At 43.2% G+C, this 24900-nt stretch overlaps 1 protein-coding gene across 4 annotated transcripts in view; it reads right to left on the bottom strand.

Annotated features, from left to right (window-relative positions):
• Window positions 1-999: 999 nt before the first annotated feature.
• LOC131481018 (cysteine-rich motor neuron 1 protein) overlaps window positions 1000-24900 on the bottom strand; it is a 186426-nt gene continuing 162525 nt past the window's right edge. For 3 of the 4 annotated variants that reach the window (XM_058668078.1, XM_058668081.1, XM_058668080.1), the window contains 4 exons: window positions 11580-11774; window positions 6541-6663; window positions 3861-4051; window positions 1000-2404 (listed from right to left, as the gene is read on the bottom strand). In XM_058668078.1, coding sequence (XP_058524061.1) covers window positions 2228-2404; window positions 3861-4051; window positions 6541-6663; window positions 11580-11774 — 686 coding nt within the window. In that variant the 3' untranslated portion in view covers window positions 1000-2227. The remainder of the gene's footprint in view (window positions 2405-3860; window positions 4052-6540; window positions 6664-11579; window positions 11775-24900) is intronic. The other variant, XM_058668079.1, reaches the window with a different exon arrangement.

The following is a 24900-nucleotide window of genomic DNA, read 5'->3' on the forward strand; positions in this document are numbered from 1 at the left end:
TTTATTTTTCAGGAAATTATATTTGTTTTTCTTTTACAAGAGCACAACAGGAACCAAAGTAAAAGTAACAGATAACAGCACTCAGGATAAATCATATCTTTAAAACAAAAAAATTTACACCTTGTCCTATATCCTGTTAGTGTTTTCATAATATGGCCATGATTGAAAAAAAAAGCAAGCATTTACAATTTTTTTGGATAAAGATTTTTTTTTATGCTAGGAATGGATTAATTGTTAACAAAATTTTATACTAATCAGGCTGATGTAAATCTATTTTGGTAACATATCACTAACAAATTTATTTTGGAAATAGATAAAAATATTGCCCCTTGATAATAAACCTTTCTTTTTTCTTTGATGCAAACAGCTAGAACACCTTTTCTTTTTTTCTTTTTGATATTCTAAGACAGAAAAAAATGGTTACTCTTCAGATTAATAAATTAGGTCATTATAATAATAAATTAATTTTTTTAAAAGTTCAGCAACCTCTGTCCAAGTATTTACAACAATACTTGAAAGTTCCTTTACAAAACAGAACACATTTTCTTTTCACATTAAGCATACTGGGTATCTGTGTCTTTCACAACAAGCATTTTTAAAAGAAAAATCAATGCACAAATGGGTCATTAATATAAAAGTGCTAAGAGCTGTTTGAAAAGTTAACACTAGAGTAGACAGTCAGTTATAATCGAGGCAAACTACAACAAACTTCCAGCTTATTGTGGACAATATTCCAGTAGTTGTTTCAAACAGTTGTTTGAAAAGAAAAAAAATCCAGGAGCTGATTAGTGATGCAGACAAGAACGGCCTTCCATGTCTGGCTGGTAAGCCAACTGAAAACCAAGCAGCAGCAAATCCAAATGCAGATGGTTTTCAAAAGGAATGCTCTCTCCATAGCCGCTGGGATGCTGGCTGCTCAAGGTGTGTATAACACACACACACTCACTCTTACACAAGCATACATTTTTTTTTCCCAATTAAATTGCAGGTAGAATGAGATTTTTGTGTTACTCTACAATTTTGTAAGTGATGAAAAGCACTGAAATGGAATGCCTATTTATCTGCCTTTGTTCTGGTTAAAATCTCGTAAAAATACATTCAACAGGAAAACATAAATTGTATGTGTATAAATATATATGCATATATATTATATACACACGCACACAAATACTTTTGTTTTTGAAGCATAGTTACATAAATATTCCTATAATTGCTAAAGAGGCATAATTTTTTTTTCTTGAGCTTCAACAAAGGTGCTTGAATAATACACAATTTAAATGAAGTAGTTTCTATTTTGTAAATCAGTATATAATAAAGAAAAAAAAATCCCCAGTCTTTTTTTTTTAAAGTTTCTTCTTTAAGCTAGAGCTTCAACAAAAACTATGAACAACCAACAACAGAACAGAACAAAGCAACAACAAACAAGGAAGTATAGCCCCTGGAATTGCCTGCTGTCCTCCCCTCTGTCTTCCTGCCCTGCGGGGTAAGAAGCTCCAGCGCTCACATCCAGAAATGACTGACGTCACGTTCACGTGCTGACTCGACTAGGAACTGGCTGATCAGCTTGGAAGGAAATGAAAAGCAGCAAAAAAAAGTATTAACTGTATAGATCCTTAATAACCCGCTTTGGAGAAATGTTGCTACTGCGTTCCCCTTGCCTCCTCACTGCCTACTGCGGTTGTGACTGTATAGAAAAGAAACTTGTGGCTTTGACCTGGGATGGCTATCACGAGTTCTGAGGTGCTCGCCCGCTGGTTCTAAGGTGGCTATGGCAGCTGGAATGCAAGGCTTGTTTCCTGCTCCTTCAGGCCCGAGCTTGGCGGCAACCCAGTGCAGTCTCCAGAGAAACAGGCAGAAACCTCCTCGGGGCCACTGAGCTTCCATCTGACTGGATGTCTCCCCACATCACCCTCCCACCCTTTGCCCCCAACCAAACTCACTGTCCCCACCCCCAAATATCTCTACAGCTATATTACAAGCAAGTATACCTTAGTAACTTTAAAAACTTTGGTTCTAAGAAAACACTTGGTCAGTTATCTCGAGGAAAGGTGGGAATGCTTGTTCTGCACACTGCTGTAGACAAAGCCCATCCCAGTGAGTTCTTAGCGCTGTACAGCAAGTCACAATCCAATACAATCCACTAAGCAAGTGCACAAACTCTAGTTTACTTGTAAGAGCAGATTTAGCCGCTTTCTGTGTCTTAAAACCCGACCCACGTTGCCTTCCTTCACACTGTCTGGTAGAAATTGTCCGCCTGTAGGTGGTTCTGTTTTTGCATGCTGTAGAAGCCACTAAATCTTGCATCGGGTTCAGCAATTCTTAGCATTCTCTGGGAACTCTCCGCTTGGACTCTGGTTCCCTTCTTGCAGTCCACAGATACCAGCTGGTTGTTTAAGGATGAAGGCTGGTGAGCGAGAGGAGGAAACACAAAGAATGAGTTGCTTTACAGCTCCCACAACAAAGAGGAATGTAGCATGTAATTCCAGTGAGGTAGGTGTCACCATCCCTCATCCATGGGCTATTACCTCTAACTCTCATTCCAAGCACAGGAGGACTTTGATGAAGAGGCATCTGACCACGTGCCTTTAACTGCCCCACTGCAGGTGAAGGAAGACAAGTATTTCCAACACTTTGGTGTGCGGACTTGGGTTTATAAGAGGATAGGAAGATGCATGGAGATTACCACGTGGCCTGACTGTAAAGCCAGTCACTTAGGCTGTCCGATAGCGTTAAGGCTGGTCTACTTTCTGCTAGAACCTGCACACCTCTTGCACCCGATGGGTGACCTCTGTGGCAGTCGTTAAAGTGCAGAACTGTTTCCTGTCCAGCCTGGGCCTGGCACACAGCTTGTGCATAGATGTCTAAAGAAAACCAGAAGCACAGTAACTATCTGGGGAATGGCTGATTCACTAGATGATAAATTAGACTAATTATTCAGGCTGTCTTCAGTTCTTAAGATAATGTTAAATGAAAAAGGTGGAGTTGGAGGAATTATGATTTATATTCCTTTAATTTAGTTTGCTCTTGTTAAAACAGAATCATTAAGGGCCTGGCAGCGTAGCCTAGCGGCTGGAGTCCTCACCTTGAAGGCACCCGAATCCCATATGGGCGCCGGTTCTAATCCTGGCAGCTCCACTTCCCATCCAGCTCCCTGCTTGTGGCCTGGGAAAGCAGCCGAGGACGGCCCAAAGCTTTGGGATCCTGCACCCATGTGGGAGACCTGGAGGAGGTTCCTGGTTCCCGGCTTCGGATTGGTGCAGCACCAGCCGTTGTGGTCACTTGGAGAGTGAATCATCGGACGGAAGATCTTCCTCTCTGTCTTTCCTCCTCTCTGTATATCTGACTTTGTAATAAAATACATAAATCTTAAAAAAAAAAAAAACCCAGAATCATTAAAATAGAATCAAGGGTCTTTAGAGATCTGTATTGAGAACAATCTCTAATCTTCCCCTCTCACTGTGGAGCCTCCCTCTGTCTCGTCTTAACCACCTCTGCACTGTTCCCACCTTTCTGTGCTCGCCTTGGGCACCCCTGCACCTCATTGTTGCCTGGCTGTGTCCCTTTGTGACTTCTTTCCTACTTCTACTTTACAGTGAGGAATGCCAAGCGATCAACTTTTCTTGATCAGAGATGTACTCCTGTAAAGAAGTACAACCAGGAAATTGACCGATGACAGTGAAGGATTCATTAATCAGTGGGTGATGAATAACTATCACTCCAGCCCTGGGCACGTATTAGACTTCACAAGGCCATGGACAGTAAAGTCAAGGTTTCAATAGGCAATGTAACAGATATCAAGCAATTTTAAGGAAATGCAATAATGTAGTATTTCTCAGTTACAACTTTTCTCTGGGTGGTACCTTAGTTGGTGTTCGATACCAGCACAGCAGTGGTATCCACTGTTTCTTCTGATTGATGAAAAGAAACGCGATCAGGATCGACAGGCAGATTATTATGGGAACCACAACGGAGGCAATGGAGTCCAGTGAGGAATCTTGTGTCGAGTCCGGCCTGTTGTTGTCACCATAATTTACCTGGAGATGGCCCATATCTAAAGGGGAAAAAAAATTCCAAGCATTCATATCTAAACCAGAATTTTTAAGGATGAGATTATATTTTTAAGTATAGAACAGGAACCTGGTTTTATTACTTCCCATTGATTTCAGGTTAAAAGCTGATTCAAGTATAGGGTTGATCCAGAGGTCTCAGTACAGGGCAATGTGCTTTCACATGGGTGCAAAAAACAGACAGACTGAATAATACAGCAGGATACTAGCTTTAGCTAGTCAAGAAAGGACAAATTAGACAATGAAAAATTTTTATGGAGGGTGTTGTGCCACAGTGTATCAACCCACTACTCTGTACTGGAGTGCTGGTTTGAGCCCTGGCTGTTCTGCTTCCTTCTAAGGCTTCTTGAGCAGCAGGCGATGGCTAAGTGCCTGGCCTTTTCTACCGAAGCTGGAGACCTGGACTAGAGTTCCGGGTCAGCTGTGGCCACTGCGGGCATTTGGAAAGATGGATTATGTCTCCTACTCTCCTGCTCTGCCTTCCACGTAAATGAGACATTTAAAAATGTACATGATCATCTAAGATTCTGAAGTGGAAATGACAGTTTAGCTCTCTGCCTAATGGCAAACTGGAAATTAGACTAAAGCACATTCTATTTTCTGAAGGAACAGCTAAAGTGAAGTAGAAAAAAAACTATGCTAGAACCTGGAGGTTAGTCTTTCAGTTGATGTTCTGGTTCTATGAACGCTAAGAACAATGCCCTTTTATAATTTGGAAAATTCACTAGGCTGACTGCATGGTTAGTCTGCTTAACTATATATAGCACAGAAAACACTCAGTTTTGTTCATTAGTGAACATCTTTTTGTTTTCCATTCTTACAATCTGTTCAGATAGCAATAATGCTGAATATATACCAACTGGGCACACAAGTTTACGTGGCCTTGTGACATAGAAGCCATTGTATTCAGGTTTTCCCAAGTGGATCAAAAAACGGTTTAGTGAAAGACACAGGCCATCAGTTAAACAGGAGTAAACTCTTGGAAACGCTGCTCACTAACAGCTTTGTGGTATTAAGGTTAGTTTAAAATCCAGATTGTTATTGATATGCTGTATGGAAGCGTTCGGGGAGGAAAAGGACTGGGTAGAGAACATTCTTAACATCTCAGCTAGTGCCAATGGTGACGTTTTACAGGAAGAGGAACAAGGAACCCATTCTATCAACACCAGGAATTGCCAAAAATAACAAAACATGTTATTGATGCATTTAGGTTTGAGATACACAATAAAGGGATGAATTTTTAACCTTGCAATATTCTAAATGATATTAAAATGTGACTTTAGAAATTATGTGTCATTCAGGAAGATTAAGGAAAGCCTTGCTGAAGAAAATATCTGCGCTGTTGATAAAATTCTGTCCTTTGGTTCTGTTTTGGTATAATAAGCAAGCCATCAAAGTGAGCTCTGGGCTTTCTGGCAACCACAGGAACACATGGAACAAGCAGAATCAATATGATTCACAATGTCTTGAAAATGAAAACAAATTACTTGCCTTGGAGAAATACACATTTTCTTGCTACTGACATATGAGGAAACATCACTTCATAGCAGATTCTGTGTAACGAACAGACCCTCAAAAGGCTGCAAGAAGTGAGGTTATTCTTGTGACTGAAGCCTGGTGTCTAACATTGGCCGAGTGAATACAAGTGTGATACTGAGGCACATTCCGTCAGAGCAATTACGTAAGGGGCCAAAACACTGGGACCAGGAATTTGGCTCCCTGGTCATCTGGCCTGGTCCAAGCATAACATTTAGAGTATCTAGAGTAACAGACCATTAATCTCTCAAGCAATGAATATTGCCTCTTCCAAAACAAACTACAAAATTATACAGTGATAATTCTGGAAATGAACTGGGGTTAGGCAGGAGGCAGTAGTGAGTCACGGCTTAGAAGCTGACTTTTGTAGAGAAAGTAGTTCTAGCAGAGTTTCAGCCTTGCTCTACCATGTAGTTTTTAACAGGCCAAATAACGTCTTCGTTGTATACAACAAGGAAGACAGAGAAGAGAAAAAAAAAAAAAGGCCTGGAATAAACTTAGTGACTCAAAAAAATCAACAAATTGAAGTGTCACCGAGTGAAGCTGCCCTGGAGCAGAACGTAGCATAATGCAGAGATGCTTAGGACAGAACCCACAGGGCAGGTACGACTCGATTATCAGTCTGCCCAGAGAGCTGGTTCAGTTTTCAGAGACGGCCTAGAAATTCCAGATACTGAAGTGCTGAGGTTAGAACTTGTTTCCATCGTCACAAATTCTCTGAGCATGTTGGACCAAGAAGATGACATTCAGCTACCTGCAGGATAATTTTAACCAGGTGTGGTCTTTATTCCAGCCAAACAGTTCTTACTGGTGTCATTATTTGAACTGAACGTAGGCAAGCTACCTGGACATACTCAAGCAATTTTAAAAAGTAGTAACAAAGCTAAAAGTAGATCCCACAGAGGACTACACAGACGTCGGTTGCCTGGAGGCTTACCTCTTGGGAGGTGAATAATGTCGTTTTCACCTGGCGTGGGCCACAAGGGAACTTCCAGATCAGTCTCTCCGTGACGGTTTGTCTTCTCTATAGGAATATTGGTTGGCTCTGGGACATACATTTCTAAAAGAAAGACAAATTTTTCCTAAGAGATGATGGAGAAGCTGTCAGCGTTCGTATTCCCAATCCACAGTATTCGATACAGTTATTTAATGCATTCATGAGACCTAGTTTCTCCGTTCACATCATTAGAATCTCTAGCTTTGCAATGGTGGAAAACACGTGACATCTGAAAGAGTACAGTTTTCAACTAGCATCAAAACCCACCACTTTTCCCCGTACGATGGTGTTGCCTCGACAGCCTAAGTGGACTGGGGACTGATTCAAATCGAATGATTTCTCTTTCCATCACAGTTGAATATTGCACTTTAATAACTGTTGGTCTCTAATCCCTGAATGTGAAGTCATTTATAAAAATGTCATCAGTTTGAGAAGGCTACAGCATCATTCACTCCTCATGCATAGCTTGGCCATTCCTCCCTGCCCCTCTATTGATTCCCCCCTAAAGGCAGAATGGTTGCCCTCAGGAGGTGCTGCCTGAATTAAGCCTCATGTGTTCGTGATGTTACCACTAGAACCATCTGGACAGGAATTGAGCCCCAATACATTATCTAATTTGATCATACGTGTACCTTGATTCAAAAAAGGATACAACATGAAATAAAACAATATCCCTTTTCTTTCAAATATCATGTCTGTTTTTTCTCTCAAGTCCGGCTCTAACAGGGACCATAGAGGGAATTCAGAGCTTTTCTCAGTTCCTCAAATACATTTTCATTTCTTTACTCCATGTGACAACTAGCCCACCATTTTATAGTGAAGAACTATTTAAGAAGCTCTGTGTTCAAGATGTGACCATGTACTTCCTCTTGAATGTATCCTGCCGTATTAGCTGACTCTAAGACGTTATTCAACATTATAATCCTACATGCTCACTATCGCCTGATTCAGGCCAAAAGAAAATACATCACTTGTACATTAAAGAAGGATTAAGAATCCTTTTTGATCACAATCACCATTTTGTATCCCAAAGTTACCATGTCTTCAAGAAACAAATCCAAGAGGAATTTCAGGTAAGTGGAAAATAACAGAAGGAAGTACTTGAGCCAACTTTCTGCTGTGGACTAAGTTCCCAGCCAGAGAAATAAACTGAGAAATAAATGTCAGCTGCTCAACATTATGTATCCAGTAACTGTCAGAGCTGGGGTCCATTTCTGCTGCCTCCAAGAATAAAGTCACTGCACCCTTAGCCTCCTGGTCATACTCTTAAATTACAAGTCTTTGCACATGGCAAGAACTGGGAGCTCTTACAGTTCCTAAATTGTCAGTCAGTGGGTCCTGCAGCTCTGAAGTTAAAAAGTGAATTTAATGAAACTATTATTCACAGGAGCAAGGGCCTGAGAATAAACCATTGGTTTTCAATTTTTTTCCTGTTATCAGTCAATCTGAAAAAGCTTATAAAAACACACTGATATCTTCTATCTTGATTTGACGGGTCTGGGCCAGATGATGCTCAGAAGCATGTGTGTGTAGGGTGATGGTGTTTAACCCACCCGCTGAGAGATACTGGCATGAGGTACGGATTTCCTGGATGAATTTTTTTAGGGGAAAATTCTGTCATTACGTGATACCTTTCAGTGCCCGCTCCCTCCCTAGTGCAGTCTTCCTGTTACAGTAGGGCTAGCTTGTTGCTGGCTTCTGAGCAGTGTAAAAGGCAAATAGATCTGGCCCACAAACCTGTGAATGCCAACAGCTAAGTAACGCGTGCAGGGGCCCAGAGCTGGGATCAACCCTGTGTCTCCAGGGTGCGGCCAGTGGAGCAGAAGCTCTGGCGCACCTGTGCCACAGAGCTGCCTGTGGGTGGACTTCAGGGAAACTGCCAACACAGCAGAGACTTTGCACAGAGGGAATGCTCTTGCTGCAGGGTTTTAGCAAAGCTGCAGCTGGCACTGGCAGGGCCAGTTAGAAGGCTGCATCTCAAGTGAAGGGGGGGCGTGTGTCTTCAGTCATTTCTTGAGCATGTGCCGCATGGCAGGTACTGACTTAAGTTCCAGAGGTACAGCTGTGATCGAGACCAGTGCTAGTCCTTGTGTGCCTGGTGGTTTGTTCTCAGTGGCCTACCTCCATGCCAGCCCAGCACATTCCAAGCCACCACATTTCCTTCTCCATCACAGGTTAGTTACAGCTCCAGTTCAGAGCCCTTGGTTCCAAGGGAAGAGAGTCAGTGCCTTTTCCTTTGAATGTAAGACAGAAGCTGCCTTTCAGTACTTCTGCCAAAAAAAGACTAAATCTTTCAGCAAAAACACTTCTTTGGGGAAGCAAACAGAAGTGGAATTTCCATGCCTTGACCTAGGTCTTCCATGTCCAAATCTACATCCACCCTAGACTCTGAAATACAAACCATGGCACAGACCTGCTGGTGCTGCAGAGGGACAGAGCCAGAATGATGACACAAAAGTACCCAGGCAGGCCACTCAAGCCATGGGCACAGGTCACATTTAGGACTCATCCCTGTGGTCCTGTTTGATATGAGCTTTAGAAACTAAACAAACCAACCAATTTCCTGGAAGTTAGCTTCCCTTTAGAGGCAGCTGGGTCGCTGGGAGTCACTTTCCTTAAAATGTGCCTTTCTGGGATATGGGGCAGGATGCAAGGGGCTCACAAGGGAGCACGCCCCTTCGTGGGGAGATTGGAATGGGGAATTTCGCGTCTGCTTACTTGCTGTTACAGTGATGTTCCTGACCTTCCTGAGTCTCAGCTTTGTCCATGAAATAACCACTACAAACCACCTAGGCAGCTCACAGGTTGTACCTGTATGTGGAGATGCTACAGGTACACTTGGAAATGTACCTATGAGGGGGAGACACCTGCAGGAGAGGCAGGGGAGGCCACTCGGAATGCCAGCTGCGTCATCTATAGGACACGGCAAGGTTTCTGATAGCTGCAGATGCTAGAGGCTGCCTCTACCATAAGAAATGGAAGCCTGGACTGTGAACCAAGCATCTCGACAGAGATCACACAATGAACTGGTTAAATTCTGGGACAGGAATTCGGCTTTCCCAGCAGCCAGCTCTTGAGCAGATCCTCACAGAAGGTGGCAAAAGCTGACTGACTGCAAAATTTGCTTAGAGATAAGATGGAGAAGTAATTCATCAATAATACGGCAGATACTGAAGGGAGACTTAACAGAAATTAAGCTTCAATGCAACAGTGAATCCCTGAACAGTCCCTGGAGAAGTCTGGTGGTGAATAGAGGCTAGCAGTACCTGTAGTCTCATTAAGCTCATGAGCCACAGAGAATGGATATTCACCACAACCTCAGCTTGGATCCTTAGACTGACAGTATCATTGGAGCATTTGCAATGTGCCTTACAGGTGTCCGGGCCTCTGATCTCTTAGTCTCTCTGGCCCACCTTGGTCACTCTCCCCAGATGCCTCTGATCATGTCATTCTGTCCAGAATGAGTATCCTCACTGCCTGCAAAGGTTTCACTCTGCACTTGGTAATGGAGGCCCTTTTCTGACCTTACCCTGTGCCACTAGGATTCAATGCCTCAGGAACATTAGCCTTCATGTTTTCCATCTTAGGATCTGTGGTCAGACCATCATCTACTCACCAAAGAAGAGAAACCACCTGTCCTCAAGGTCTAGCTCAAAACTTCTGTCTTTGAAACCCTTCAAGGCTATTGCATGTCACAATAAAATTTGATTTCATCAACTTAGCATTCACGTTCCACATCAGAATTGTGCAACCTTTGTCTCCAATTCACCCCTCCCAATCTCTTTTGAAAGACTGAAACTGCTCCTGTCAAATCATTACAACAAATTTTTGCTCCAACTTTTAGAGACTGAGCAGGTAAGGAAGGACTAGCCAAGGAACCAGGGGAGCAGCATCAGAACAAAGGAGGACACTAAGCGGTTATCTGGAAGCCCAGTGCAGCGAGGGTTTCAGGCAGCATGGAGAAAACTGCTGACTCAGATGCTGTTACTAGCAGTCAGCGGAGAAGTGGGAACCAAATGCCATACACTGAACACCAGCCTTTCTAGGGAATAAATGTACCTTCTTAGGAATGCTTAATTGGGGCTGGTTTGCACAACATGTAAACAAAAAGCCATCGTTTGCAGGGCTCAATTAAACAATGAGTTGAGCTAACCGCCCCATGTTATCTTTGCACAGTACAGATGCTCTTTGAAACTGGCATGAATGCCAGTTTAATGAATTGAACAGAGCAGGACTCTTGTGTACTGCTTGAAACAGCACAAGCATCCAGGTTCCCTACAACTCAGGAACTCCACGGGATCGTACCGTGGAGTCGTTGTGCTTTGTACTGCCTTGGCTTAGAGGATCAGATGGTGGACACAACCCAGGGACGGTCATGGTGAGGGCCAAGGTCTTGCCATTTCTGGCAGCAGGGGGTAGAGGAGCTGTTCTGGCAGGAGCCACAGACAGGAGAACTGGGAGAAGGTGTTGGGGAGGTTCTGGACAGTGGTATGGTCTTAGGTTTGAGATAAAGAGACTGAATGACACCACTGAGAAGCAGGAAAGGGTCGTGGGACTCACACGGCCAGTGGAGGAGTGTGGAAGGCTGCAGAGAGAGCTAGGGGCTGGAACATGACGGACTGAAGGAAGAGACTGTAACAGGTCTTCAGCATATTCCTTACTGTCTCATTTGAACATTTTTCACTCGGCTGGTTCCATGCTGCACTAAAACCAGGCAGGTATCTTTAGTCAGTGACACAAAGCTGTGTTGTCACTAAAATTTAGAGACTGGGAATCCCAAGAACCAAAATCTGGCCTTCCCCTGAATGATCAATTTTGCAAGCTACGTTGGCTCCTTGGGTGGGGAGGGCAGAGCTTTGGGGGAGAAATGCCTTCAGGGCTGACATGTTAGTAGGAACTCTGCGATGTGTAGGTAGGTTCTGAGTCCGTTCAATGTCAGTATTACCACTTGACAAACGGAAGGATAGTGGCTTAGATACCTGGACACATTGGGCAGCAACTTCCTTCCACGTTGATGGGCTCGACACAGGGCAGCGGGGGGCAGCTGACGGTAGAGCAGAGAGTCTGGCCCTGCAGGCAGTAGCAGTGTGTGCAGCTGTCAATGTCCCACCGCTCCTCATCGGCGTAGGCCTTCCCACTGAAGTGGCACACCGCCTTCTTAGGAACTGTGTCTTCTAGTGGAGAGAACAGCACAGGGTGGAATCGCTCAATGTGATAGCGCACAATGCCTAATTAGACCCAAGAACTCAAGGGCCATCACATGGGATAACCATGCTATGCTGCAGGATTTCAGAGTCTGATGAAGCTGTGGTATCCCCCCCATCCCCGAGGCCATTTTCCTAAGAGGATCTTCTGAACTCTCACTGGGGGAGCGGGGCGGAACCTGCTCCAAGGCCACTGAAGCTAACACAGAGCGCTGTCACCAGCAGCTGGGACCCCCAGGGAAATGGCATTGGTTTGTCATACAGAAAGACACAAGGGTGAAACGTCTAGCTGAGTCCATTGACAGAGACAAGCTCAACAAGTCTTTACTTAATCTTTTTTGTTTTGTGTTGGTCAATGATAAGGATGATAAGGATCCCTAGATATGAATAGCAAAGAATGACAACATGTCATGTCATGCCAAATTTAGGTTTCTTCTACCAATTTAGAGAAGAAATCAGCACCTGTTTCATTTCCCAGTGATGCTTCATGGTTTCTCTCTCACCACCAACAACGATCCCCTGTGATGGCTGGTGTCCTTTCTGCTCCCCCCCCCCCCCATTCTACATTGCCATCCTCCTTTCCTACATCTCTAACCTTTCTTTGAAAACTCCTTCCTCTTATTAGCTATGTAAGTCACTAGTGGTCACATTTTACAGCCAGTCTAGAACTCAAAATGGGGGCCCCCGTAAGACCCAAGTGACTAAACATGGAAATTGGAGGACACCAGGCACCTGCGCACGACTGAACTGACCAGTAGCCAGGTAATATTTACCAATGGGGGAGGTTGCCCAGGTACTAAAGCCTGTGACGTTTGCCAATAATATGTTAAAAACTATACAGGAATTGGGGAGCAAAGTTCCGGAGGAAAGCACTGATTCCAGACCTAGGGCTCGGGGGCTCTTCCTTAGAAGGCATCTGGGAAGCTCTTTAGGGAATATATTTATTGAGGAGACACAAAGGAGGGAACCCAGCACCTTTGAGGGAGCAGGGTCTTCTCTGAGCAGTTCAACCTGGGGCCCAGGGTGCGGAGTTGGCTGGCAGTGGCTGTGGGTGAAATCCCAGTGCAAAGCTTCAGACTGGGTTTTGCATAAGGCGGGTCACAGGTGGAAACAGTTACACATCTGTCTTGGGTCTCTGCGCTTTCCTATCAATTACTCAGATACAGGAGCCTTTTAAAATGGCACTAATATTCTATGAATGAGCTATGTTTAAAAAAATGATTAGTCCCAACCCATGGAAAATGTTATAAGCCAGCACAGCAAGAAAGATTGAGTGTTAAAATTGCATAATCTGTTTCTCCACATTTTTCTATTATTTTTCCTCACTACTGCTTAAGGTTCAGTGACATCTGAGTAATCATGGGTGGGTCTAGTTCCAGTAACATAATCTCCCTGCCCTCTCTTTTTAACATCTAAACACGCACTTCACTGTATTTGTGAATATTTCACAGAAAGTCTTCTGGTGCACTGATGGGCTTTTAAACCAAACCCACGGATTTAACTTTTCTCTGATATGGAATTCTCATAGGAGGCGACTTCATCAAAATACACAAAATGTACATGTGTTAAACTGAGTCATCCAATGATGCAAACTCAAGTAATATTCTGATCTCTGGCCAACATTTCCTGGAGTCCCCTTATTCAATCCAGTCTATTTCACAGAGACTTTTTCTTAAAGGAAGTATTTTCTCAGAAAGTAATACTACTGATTCTATTTTAATTCATATGCTGGATCAACATCACTGAATACAATCTGAGTAACTGTATTACTGTGCGGGGGAAATTAGGAAACAGTAGGTTAAGCCACTTGCCGCATTTATTCCATCTCTTTCTGCTGCACCTTGCCTCCATGACATCTTTTCTGCTCCCCTTTTGGAGCAGGAATGAAATGAGGTAAACATAGGAAGGTGAGGACTCTGTAGAAAGAGGTTTGCCTCAAGGTCAAGTACTGATCTGTATTTTCTTAAGAGCTAGATAAAGATACTGATTTCATTAGTTAACAAATTAATACCTCTAATATCTGTGATGTTAAAGTTATATCTAAAAGTAGGTCAGTATGACAAGAGCACTCGTTGATTCAGGACTCCTCAATGCTAAAAGCACACACTGTTCTGACTCCGAGGACTGTGCAGGAGTGGTGGAAGGCCTCCCTCAAGCCCAGGAGCACCACTCCTATTACTAGGACTCAGATATGGAGCTGCACCACGCAGGAGGGAAATTGCTAACTCTGCTGGAAGGCTCCACTCAGGACTTGATGTTTGAATTTCCACTGGAGGGATGAGCTGGAGGGCCAGTATTCTATGCAGAAGGTGATGTGTCCAAAAGCTTGCCACACTGGAAGGAGGGTGGCTAAGTGTCAGATGTATAGAGTGTTTGGTTGGAGATGAGACTGGGATCATTTAGAAGACCCTCAATGACGATGGAGAAATTGGGATCCTTTCCTATTAAAGGAGGGGAGGGGTCTTATGAGCTTTGATCTTCTGAAGAGAATGCTGGAATACAACAATCTGGAAGTATAAATGAGATATGGATGGGAGGAGGAGGGACGCATGGAGGAAGACCCTGTCTCCTGCACTGGAGTATAGACAGAGGAAAGGCCACTTCATAAGCCACTTTCCTGCTTCAAGAAACAATCAGCTGATGGCTTTGTCAAACTACTTCAGACATTTCACTGGGCCACCCTGAGTCAGAATGGTGGACTCAGCCTGTGAGTCAACAGGCCCTAAAACCCAATACATTTCACTCAGTCACCAGAAGCTAAAGCCAGTGCTAGTGGCATGAGTGTGTGAGTTAACAGGCAACAACAGCGGTATCACGCATTATTTCTTTAAAATGTTTATATTCCTCTTAAAGGAATATAAATCATTCTATTCCTAATAATTCTACTATTAGTAATCTTTTCCAAGGGAATAAGCAGAAGAGGCCCAAGTTGTATGGGCGGATGTTTACCTACAATATTATTTATGATAGCAAGATATTGGGGAAAACGATGACAATAAGGGAGTATTTAAATGAGTCATGCTGTGAGCACTTGAACAGATATGGTGTGGCTATTAGAATGCATCACGGGGTGAGTGCTGTGGCAAAGTCGGTTCAGTCACCTCTTGGGATCCCCGTATCTTCCTGTTAATAAGAATCCTGGGTGGCAGCAGTTGATGGCTCAAGTACTGGAGCTCCTGTCATCCAAGTGGGAGACATGGATGGGGTTCCAGGCTCCTAACTTGGACCTGGCCCTGGTCCAGTTGCAGCTGTTGTGGGTGTTTGGGTAGTGAAACAGCAGATGGAATATCTCTCTTTCCGATAAACTAATAAACATTAGGAATGTATCATGAGTAGTTTAAGCTCAGACATATAAAGCAGAAACTTAAAAGTTGTCTAGAAAGGAGAATATTCACAGTGATTGTTATGTCACTGGTGTATATTTTTTCTTTTACAATAAACATGAGCATTCTCAGTAATGAAGCAAAGATATGTAAAACAGACATCTCCGACCTACGGCTGCACACACGTGTTTCACTCATGTACATGCAGTACACACTTACGCACATGTACAATAATACTGAAAGGATAAACTCAGGACCTGGTGTGCAATGTGGCACTTTCCAAATGATGCCAACCCACTTAGAATTTTAGTCAATTGTAAGGAAATACAAGTATAAGCAACACTGCAGACCAAATTCTGAATTACACCATAAGCTTGTATACTGTCAATATGCATTCAGCAATTGTATGAAATCATCATCTAAAAGAGTATTTACCACACACTGTAAAAGACCAACTAATCAGGATGCCTTGGAGGTGATGAGCTAGACCAAGAACTTCTAACTACCTGTTAGAGGAAACTCAAGTTCCTCCCTGCATGTAGGGTAGGTCCTCAGAGCCACAGAGTCCCGGGGGATCCTGAAGCCACAGAAGATCATCCGCTGTGGACAGAGGGCCAAACATGGCCCTGGTTACCAGAGAATCTCACCAATTTCTTTCATTGAAGCTCCACTCATTGCCAATGACCTCAGAAGCACTCCACCTTCAACTTCAGTTCTTTTGCAACAAAGTTAATTTAGATTTGAGACCAAGAAGTTAACAGGCTCAAAAAACTGGAAGTACTGTCTAAGTACAGCATAAAGACCAAAGTCAATCAGCTGTACTGACAGAACCCTGTTTGCGTTGTCTCAACAAGCGGTGAGGCTTTCTGCCTCTGGCCATTCGACTTTTCCAAGAGCTGGTTCTCAATCTCCCAGTTAGAGTGAGCCCCAATTAGCAGTGGATGACTCTCAGGGCTGACAGGAATCTCCAATCAAGCCTCTAAGCCACATGGAGATGTCAACTGTGACATACTCCCCACTAATGCCTGTGGGTGGTGGTTTACTTTGAGACGCCACATTTAATCAGTTTGAATCACAGTTATCAGGACATCTTACAACAGTCAATTTTCTTTCTTTGAACATGCTTCAAAAACAAAGCCACCTGTAACCCTAATGGAGAAGTCTTGTTTTATGGAAAAGTACTACCTAATCTTCACCATGATGGCTGCTATCTAGCCCACATTAGCCTGGAATGGATTTTGGGTGATGAAGTTTTATAGGAATATTTTTGCTTTTGACCAAGTTCCACTTGAAAGCCGAATGAGTTCAACATTAGAGGCGTGAGGGTATGAAGTTTAGAGATGGTGGGTTCTGGCATTCCCACTCCCTGTTTTTCCCTAGAGACACTGGCTCCTTGAATGGTATGCTTGAATTATCTGAGAAAGCTCCATCAGGAAGTTTTCAAAATTTTTTGAAGTAGGAGACATGGCCACTACTCCGCAAGTTGAGATTCTAAATAACTAAGGAATCCATAGTAATCTTTGTGAGGGAACAGCATATTCTCACTGTTAGTAGACAGGGACACAGAAAGCAAGCCCAGGAATAGCCAGCTAAAATCAATCAAATCAGTTTATATTTGCCTATAGAGTTAATGCTGACCACCATATTTACCACTCCAACTTAGTTTGTGCTGAAAATGACATTAGGCTTATTCTTCAATACCTAATAATAGCCATTACTTTGACTTACTGAATGCAAACTGCGTACCCAGTTCTGTGTTCAGCATCTCATATTAATTCTGATCGACTTCCATAGTTGAATGGGACAGGATTTTTGTCTCATACAGAAAACTGAGTAAGTCACTGGCTCATGATTCACATCTAGGAAGCTGCAGTGAATCTTTTCCACCGTCCCCAAGCACCTTCTGCCTGACCTGTCCCAGGCAGGCTGCTAACAGGTTGGAGGATCACTTTCTGCACAGATGTCAGCGCCACAAAAACAAGAGCTGCTCCTGCTCACTGTCTTTGGCATGTGAGCAATTCTTTCAACTGATTGCTGTGGGCCCCTGGCAGGGCCTTGACCAGGAATGGCATTAGTCTCTGTCCCTCTCACAATACCCCATTGTCCTGGCTCTGAGGAAGAGGATTAGAGGACAGGCTCCAAGAAAAACAGGGGGTATGACACTAATACAACTAAGTTTATCTTTAAGATAAACATACCAGGAGCTACATATCCAAGCAAATGGGATCCCTTTCTAAGCAGTTCGTGCTGAGCCTGTAAATGCATTCCAATGACACTGCAGTGGCTTCCTTCCACTCTGGAATTTTCCTTTGGCCCTAGATGCCATGGCCAACCTTTGAAACCCTCAAGGAAGCCAATGATTATGTCATGGTCATACCTGGCTTTAGATCAGCTTTGGTATTTCATGTACATGACTCTGGCCTCTATCTGAAAAAAATTTTTTGAGCTAAAGTTGACTTCTGGCTTATTTTGGAAACCAAGCCCCAGTTAAGGATGGAGATGTGCTTCCACGGCCATAATCCACACCTGAGTCATGAGTCTGGTGCCCTTCCCTCCTGGTGGCTCCTTCAGTGGGGCCATATGACTCATGGAGCAGGCACACGTGTGACTTTCCTTTTGTGGATTCAAATATGAACAATAACAACAAAAATCAATATCTTTCAGTGGTAAAGTCAGAGAATTTCTGCCTCTTCATTTTCCCTCAATTCTGGTTCCTATGAAAGGGGCAGGGGAGGAACTGGTAAGGTCTTGCTTTAAAGTGCTAACTCCTTTTCATTTCTTCAACTGTTTTAACTTCATTATCTTGTATCTTTTCCAGATAGGAAAAGTCTTACAAGGCCTTGAAGGCTGGGCTTCAGTGTTATTGTTGAGTAGCTGAGATGACAGCAGAAAACTGGCTAACAGCTCAGGGGAATTCTGAGCTGTGTCTCTTTCCTTTGCAAAGATCCAACCTGCTACCCGAGCAGTCACCGATGTGGCAGTTCATTGTGCTGACCGGGATCAAGACTCGTCTTAACCCCGATGAGAAAGCATCCAGACTGTCCCCTCTCCTATGTCCAGAAAGGACACAAAACCAAGGTCCACTCCAACTATGCCTGTGGCTGTGGCTTTCAGTTTCTGCCTAGGTGGTAACTCTCATTCTAAACCTGGTCTGGCAGTTGTGAAGTCAGACCCTGGTGTGGCAGTAGCTTCCTGGGAGAAAGTTAGGCAGCTCATACATTGCATCATTTCTACCGGCTCTCCCGGGTACTATACAGAAAAGCAACTTATGCAGGATCTGGGTGGCAATGAAGCTAAAAACAGCTCTGATTCTCAGAACCCCAGTGCAAAGCAATCTCGCACACGACTCTGGGAAGGTACCTGCTCCTTTGCAACATGGGGAAGGAGGACTGTCTGAGGGCACTGTTGAACGTGTCAAGGGTTGGGTAATGACATACACAGTAGCACTGCTACTAACCTTCCATCTAGGTCTTTCAGTTTGAAGTTTGACAAGTTCAAAGACAACTTCTGTACAATTATTTAAACAGGTATGAGGTGCGATGCATATTAATGGGTGAAATGAGGTTTAGAAAAGGGAAAGGAAAGGATGAGCTGCGAGGCAAGCAAAGCCACCACCTGAGGTGCTGGCACCCCCCACAGGTGCCTATTTGAATCCTGGCTGTTCCACTTCCCATCCAGCTCCCCTGCTGATGTGCTTGAGAAAGCAGTAGAGGGTGGTCCAATGGAAAGGCAGCTGAGCCTTCCTACTTTAAAATTTTCGGTTTACATCTGCCATACAGTACAAACCTTCTCTAGCTCACAAAGGAAAGAAGCACCATCTCTTCTTCTGAATTTTACTTCTTCTTAATAGACAAAGCACCACAGTTCCTGGCCTCTGAGGTCTTTTTCATTTCTACATCACATGTCAGTCACATGTCAGGTGTGAACAAATGGAGTGTGTGTACCTCTTGAGGATGCAGCTTCATTTTTTTTTAAGATAAAGAGACTTAAGTAGAAATTAAAATGAAGCAAGTGTCCGAATGAATAATATAGAAGTCATTAACAAATGTGCAAAGACTCATGCATGTAAAAGATGCTGAGCGGAACACACTGGCTCCATGGGCCTCTACAGACCAGAAAATAACATCAAGGTGGAACTCAGTGGAGGTCTTACTGCTCATGAATGCAGGCAATGCAATGAGGCAGAGCTCTAAAACACAGCAATTCTGTTAGTGAATCATTACAGGTTTTGGCTGGAATTGCAGAAAGTTTATGGACTTAATTAAAACCTTGCATATTTTACCTTATGACGTTTAACTTCTAATAGCAAAGCATCTGATCTCAATCTATCTTCACAAAAAGAAAGAAAAATCGAGATGAATGTCATGTAAGCTGACTCCTATCTCTAAATGCCTTATTTTAATCACTCTGAAAGCCAAACTGGCCAGTTTCAAGACCTTTCTTGGAAACACCCTTTTTGCTCAGCTTTATTCCATCTACTTCTTGGGATGGGAAGTGTAACTCTAACGGTAAAGACAACTTTTCAGTGTCCTCAGCATGCTGGGAAGAATAGGCCCTACATTGGGGTCCAGGTGACAGAGGAAACAGAAATGTTTGTGTTTCAGGAACCACACTCACATCAAACTGAAACACCTACCTGCCTGATCCCCTTCTCAAGCAAAGAAGATGCAATTTGGAAATCAGAGATTCAACCTGGCACTGAGTTCTATTATGGGTTGATTAAGCATTTCCTAGAGAGAAGAACCATGTCATTTCCAACTTTAATGGTAGCCTCATCTCATGGCAATGTCCACCATCCAAGGTGCATCTATAGGTACATGCAGATCACACACAGAGCTCAAGTTGGGAATGTATCAGTGTAGTAGTGTCAAAGGCAGGCAGGAAGGAGCACTGGAAAATCAAGGTGGCAAAACAAAATGGGGGGGGGGGAACCAATAGCAATGTCCTTCAGGGCTAAGAAGCAGCTATCCATGTCAGAGCACAGTATCTTGTTAGGACTACCTTGAGGCAGAGGTTGGCTCTGTGGTTCAGTAAGTCCCCTGTCCCTTGGGATATCTAGATTCCATGCTGAAATGCCTGAGAGTGAGTCCTGGCTCCACTTCAGAGCTACCTACCTGCTAATGAACCTAGATGGCAGGTAGTGGCTCAGGCGCTTTGATTCCTAATGTCTATGTGCGACACTAGGACAGCTTTGGCTTCAGCCTGGCCTAACCCTGCAAGTTACAAACATCTGGGTAGTGAACAGGTAGATGGATGACCTCTCTGACTCTTTTTTTTTCCCCTTGGACTCCTGCATTTTAAATACATACATACATTCACAAAAATAAAACCACTTAAAGATGACTGTCAAGTGGAACGCACTGGATTCCCAGAGTGGCCAGTTTCAGCAGTGAGAAGAGATATACATCATCCTGTCTCAGCTCAAGTTCTGCCAGAAAAATCTCCCCAGCGGCTTCCTGAGTGTCCTCATCAGGAGGGTCTTCCCTGTCCACAACTACTAGTGGGTACAAGAGCAGGTTTGAGATCCTGGATAGAAATGAGAAAAGTTCATGCTTGTGTGTGTGTCCCTGGCTGCAGCAGTTCCAGCCTCCTTCTACACGATGTCTGTCAAATAAAAACCTCAGGCCTGGTGCGGTAGCCTAGTGGCTAAAGTCCTCGCTTTGTGTGTGCATGCTGGGATCCAATACTGGCACCAGTTCATGACCCGGCAGCCCTACTTCCCACCCAACTCCTTGCCTGCGGCCTGGGAAAGCAGTCGAGGACGGCCCAAAGCTTTGGGACCCTGCATTACACGCATGGGAGACCCGGAAACAGCTCCTGGCTCCTGGCTTTGGATTGGTTCAGCTCCAGCCATTGCGGCCACTTGAGGAGTCACTCAGTGGGTAGAAGATCTTCCTCTCTGCCTCTCCTCCTCTCTGTATGTCTGACTTTCCAACCAAAATGAATAAATCTCAAAAAAAAAAAAAAAACACCAACAAACAAAACAAGGGGGGGTGGGATTTAAGAGACAGACCAGTGGTTTGTCTACATTTACTACCAGAACAGTTTCAATTCTGTTTACACAGACCTGGGTGGGTGGAAGGCAGAGTTTGCAGGAAAGATAACTGAAGTGAGAAGGGGGGTTGCTTGTGTGAGGTGCTTCCTACAGTGCACGGTAGGAACTAAAGAAATGGAAAGCAAGCACTGTTTATGTTTGTTATGATTGCTTTAGGTTGAGTTCTAGTCAACCCCTGCACACTACAACCACATTTCAACTTCCACCTTCTAAACAATGCACAGGAAAGCATTCCGTTTCCCCTTTTGGTTACACTTGTCTCCTGCCATTCAGATCACTCCAGCACTGGGACCATGTGAGCTTTGGCATGGAAGCCACAGCCATTAACAACTCTGTAGTCCACGGGGGAGGGCAAGTGTCACAGACTCAGTGTCCAGGAACCACAGCATTTCATACACAGTGTATACACAGGTGCCTCAAATGGGACCAACCTCTCCGACTTGGCAAAAAATAACATAGCTGTGCTACAGAGAGCAGGCCGATTCCACCTGCATCACAATAAGACAACCACAGATGACTAAAACTGGAGTGGGCAAGGGGAGGTGCACCATCAAGACATTATCTAAAATATTCGCAATTGGGACAGGAGTGCAGTACAGTGGTGAAATTGCTATTTGGCAAGCTCACATTCCACACTGGAATGCCTGATTCAAGTCTGAGCTAGTCGGCTTCCAGCCTAACCAGCTTCTGGGAGGCAGCAGACGATGGCTCACTTGGGTCTTTGTCGTTCACGCAGGAGACCCACACAGTTCCCTGGCTACCAGCACTGAGGTGTGATCCAGATGCCTCCCTCCCTCCCTTCCTTTCTCGCAAATAAAATGAAAATTTTTGAAAAATGAAAAAAAAAAAAGAAATAAAAAAGCACCAGAAATTATGTCTTTGAAAAATTTAAGGAGAAAAAGAAAAAAAGGAAAGGAGAGGAGGAGGAAAGAAGAGAAAGAGGAAGGGAAGTATAGTTATGTCCTTAGACTTGTACTTAGGAAATCCATAAAATCTGTTCTCTTCATGTTAATAAAAAATAAAAAAACAAGTTACACAGAAATATCCTTATCTTTCAAAAACTCATCATTGAGTTGCAGTATGTAGGCCTTTGTAGAAAGCTAGGGACTACAAGTAACAGTGGATACCAGAACGTATCTGATGCCATGTTACTTAGACTACAGCAGCATGCCCTACACTGGTTTACTGTTTATAAGGTACTTTCATCTACGCCCATCATGTTACAATTTTCACAGCACATCTCTAAAGCATAGGGCAGTGTCTTTCCCATCCTACAGCTGAGGATACTGAGTTAGGGTCACAGCTCAACAGCAAGACATGGCTAGCCTGGGACAGAACCCTGAGCATACTATTGGCTACAGGTAATTTTTCTTTCACTGTGCAGAGGTTTTTAATTTTAAGAAAATACACTGGAGAAGGAATTGCAAAAAACTTTCCAATGAAGATGCTAGTATTGTCAAATTGCGATTGAAAAAATATTAAATATCATGAATTGTATACCTTCTTAAAGATGCTGAATTCAATATTTACTATATGTGATTCCTGGACTCAGTTAAATGTACATTGATAAACAGATGTTCCAATGAAATAGTCTTTCTCTAGACACACACCTACGAAGAAACCTTTTATAGGGTTAGTCTTAAACAGAAATCTAAACAAAAGGAATGTTATATGATAAGCTGATTTGATAAAAAGTATAGACCTCTCCCTTACGGAACAGAAATATTTAATCATTTCCTAATTGAAGATTATGGTGGAGAAGACTTCTATACGGATAAAATGCCAGCGTCAACTACAAAGGAGTAGAAGTGTGCTTCAAACAGCTCATGGAAAATTGTAATTAAAATAATTTTTTGGTGTAAAATAGTTATGGAATACATGCATAGTTTTTGCATAATATACATCGCCATGAACTTTTTGAAGATTTCTTATACAGTTACCAGCATATGCTAAATCAGCCAGATCCCATGTGAAAACTCCGCTTTAAATATTAATAAAGGCACACAGAGTAAGTATTAAAGAGCTAAGCTTTCATGAGATAGACGTACAATCTCCAAGAAAATTATGTTCTAATGTACCTTCTCTAATAGAGTTCATTTTCACAGATCCTTCATGTACATGATACTTCAAAGATGCTCGCAAGATTCTGGATGACTTACAATTAGAATATCTTAACTTCCTTCACATGTAAGTCCTGAAGTATGTATGTATAGATCCATAAATTACACTTGATTACAACAATCTATTATTCCCAAATAGCTGAATTAGTTTCCAGTCCACAAATGAGACTGTCGTTAAGTAACTGACCTCAAATATCTCCTAAAACAACATTCAATTGCAAGGACACAAATACACAGAAACCTCAAAAAGCTCATGGAAAATGCAATAAAGAAGATAACTATTTTGCTGCAAAAATGAGCTGAAATGCATGTTAAGTTTTTCTTAAGGATTATGCATTTTTCATGAACTTCTAACACGCCCTGGCCAGCTCCAGAAGGATATTGTCTGTCAATTCTGTTCGTTTGGACCAGCTTAGTTGGTAGCACTGCTACGAATCCCGATTTCCTACGTCAACCAAAGGTCTGCTGCTGCAGTACTGTGGGCTTGAAGGCTTAGGCATCACATGGAGAAGGACCTTCATGACTGAAGTAGTGCTCTCTTTGGTATTACTTAACCAGGAGCGACCGACCCTAGGTACAGAGTCCCTCCTCCAGATGCCACTGCACTTGGCGTGAGCAGAAGCAACACAAACATCAGGCCAAAGGTTATGTGACCAGCGCATGCATCCCTGTGGGTCAGGCAAATGCCAATGAAGGCAGGGCCCTTGGTCTGTGCTCATTTTCTCTCTTCCTGGGGGGTGACGGGATAATGATCTCATTGAAGCAATGGAATGACTTTTGCTAAGAGAAAGGCATGCAGCATGGAGTCAGTGATAAGGCAAGGGCTGCTTTAAGCCAGCCCTATCTTGCATGACAAAGTGTGTCACAGGGGGGTATTTGCTTTTACAAGGAAGCACTTATCAAATCAGCACTCTCAACAGCATCTCCACATGACCTTTTGACCTCCACCTGACTCCTCCTAACCTTGTCCCTCCTCCTTCATTTCAGCCATCCTGAAACATTCATGAAAATAAAATCTAAGCCTTTAGGTATTTGTGTAGGAAGCCAGAATATAAAACAAAAAATTAGGAAATCAGAAGATGCTCCATTAAAATGATTGTGTAATTGCTACTTAGTGCCTTCCTCGTAGGATGAATTCCCTAATGATAGGTATTATAAGTAATTAGACAAAGCTATTCACTTCTCAAAATTAATCATCAATCCCATTAATTTATGTGTATTACACATCCTATTAAATTAGCACAAATATGCGGCCTTCCCACATCAAAAGAGAAGCATATTACTGCACATTAGTGACTTCAAATTAAGCTGAAAGGAACACAAATACTTGTAATTAGAAGACTACTTTTAGTAGGATTGCTATTTTTCATTTCTTGTATGGTGAGAAAAAAGGATGCTGCACAATTTGAAAACAAGGAAATTTTCTTGTTTTGGCCCCTGACAAAAGGGTGTCAGCTGAACGCTGTTTGTGGCATTCACCCAGAGAGGAGACCTGAGCCTTGGTGAAGCCAGCACATGTAAGCTGGGTTCCAACAGAGAAAAGTATGAAACAGGAAACAGCGTAAGCACCGGCGCTTGGTACCATGGAGAGTCAGCGG

Source organism: Ochotona princeps, chromosome 8, assembly GCF_030435755.1.
Source record: "Ochotona princeps isolate mOchPri1 chromosome 8, mOchPri1.hap1, whole genome shotgun sequence".
Classification (NCBI taxonomy): Eukaryota; Metazoa; Chordata; class Mammalia; order Lagomorpha; family Ochotonidae; genus Ochotona; species Ochotona princeps.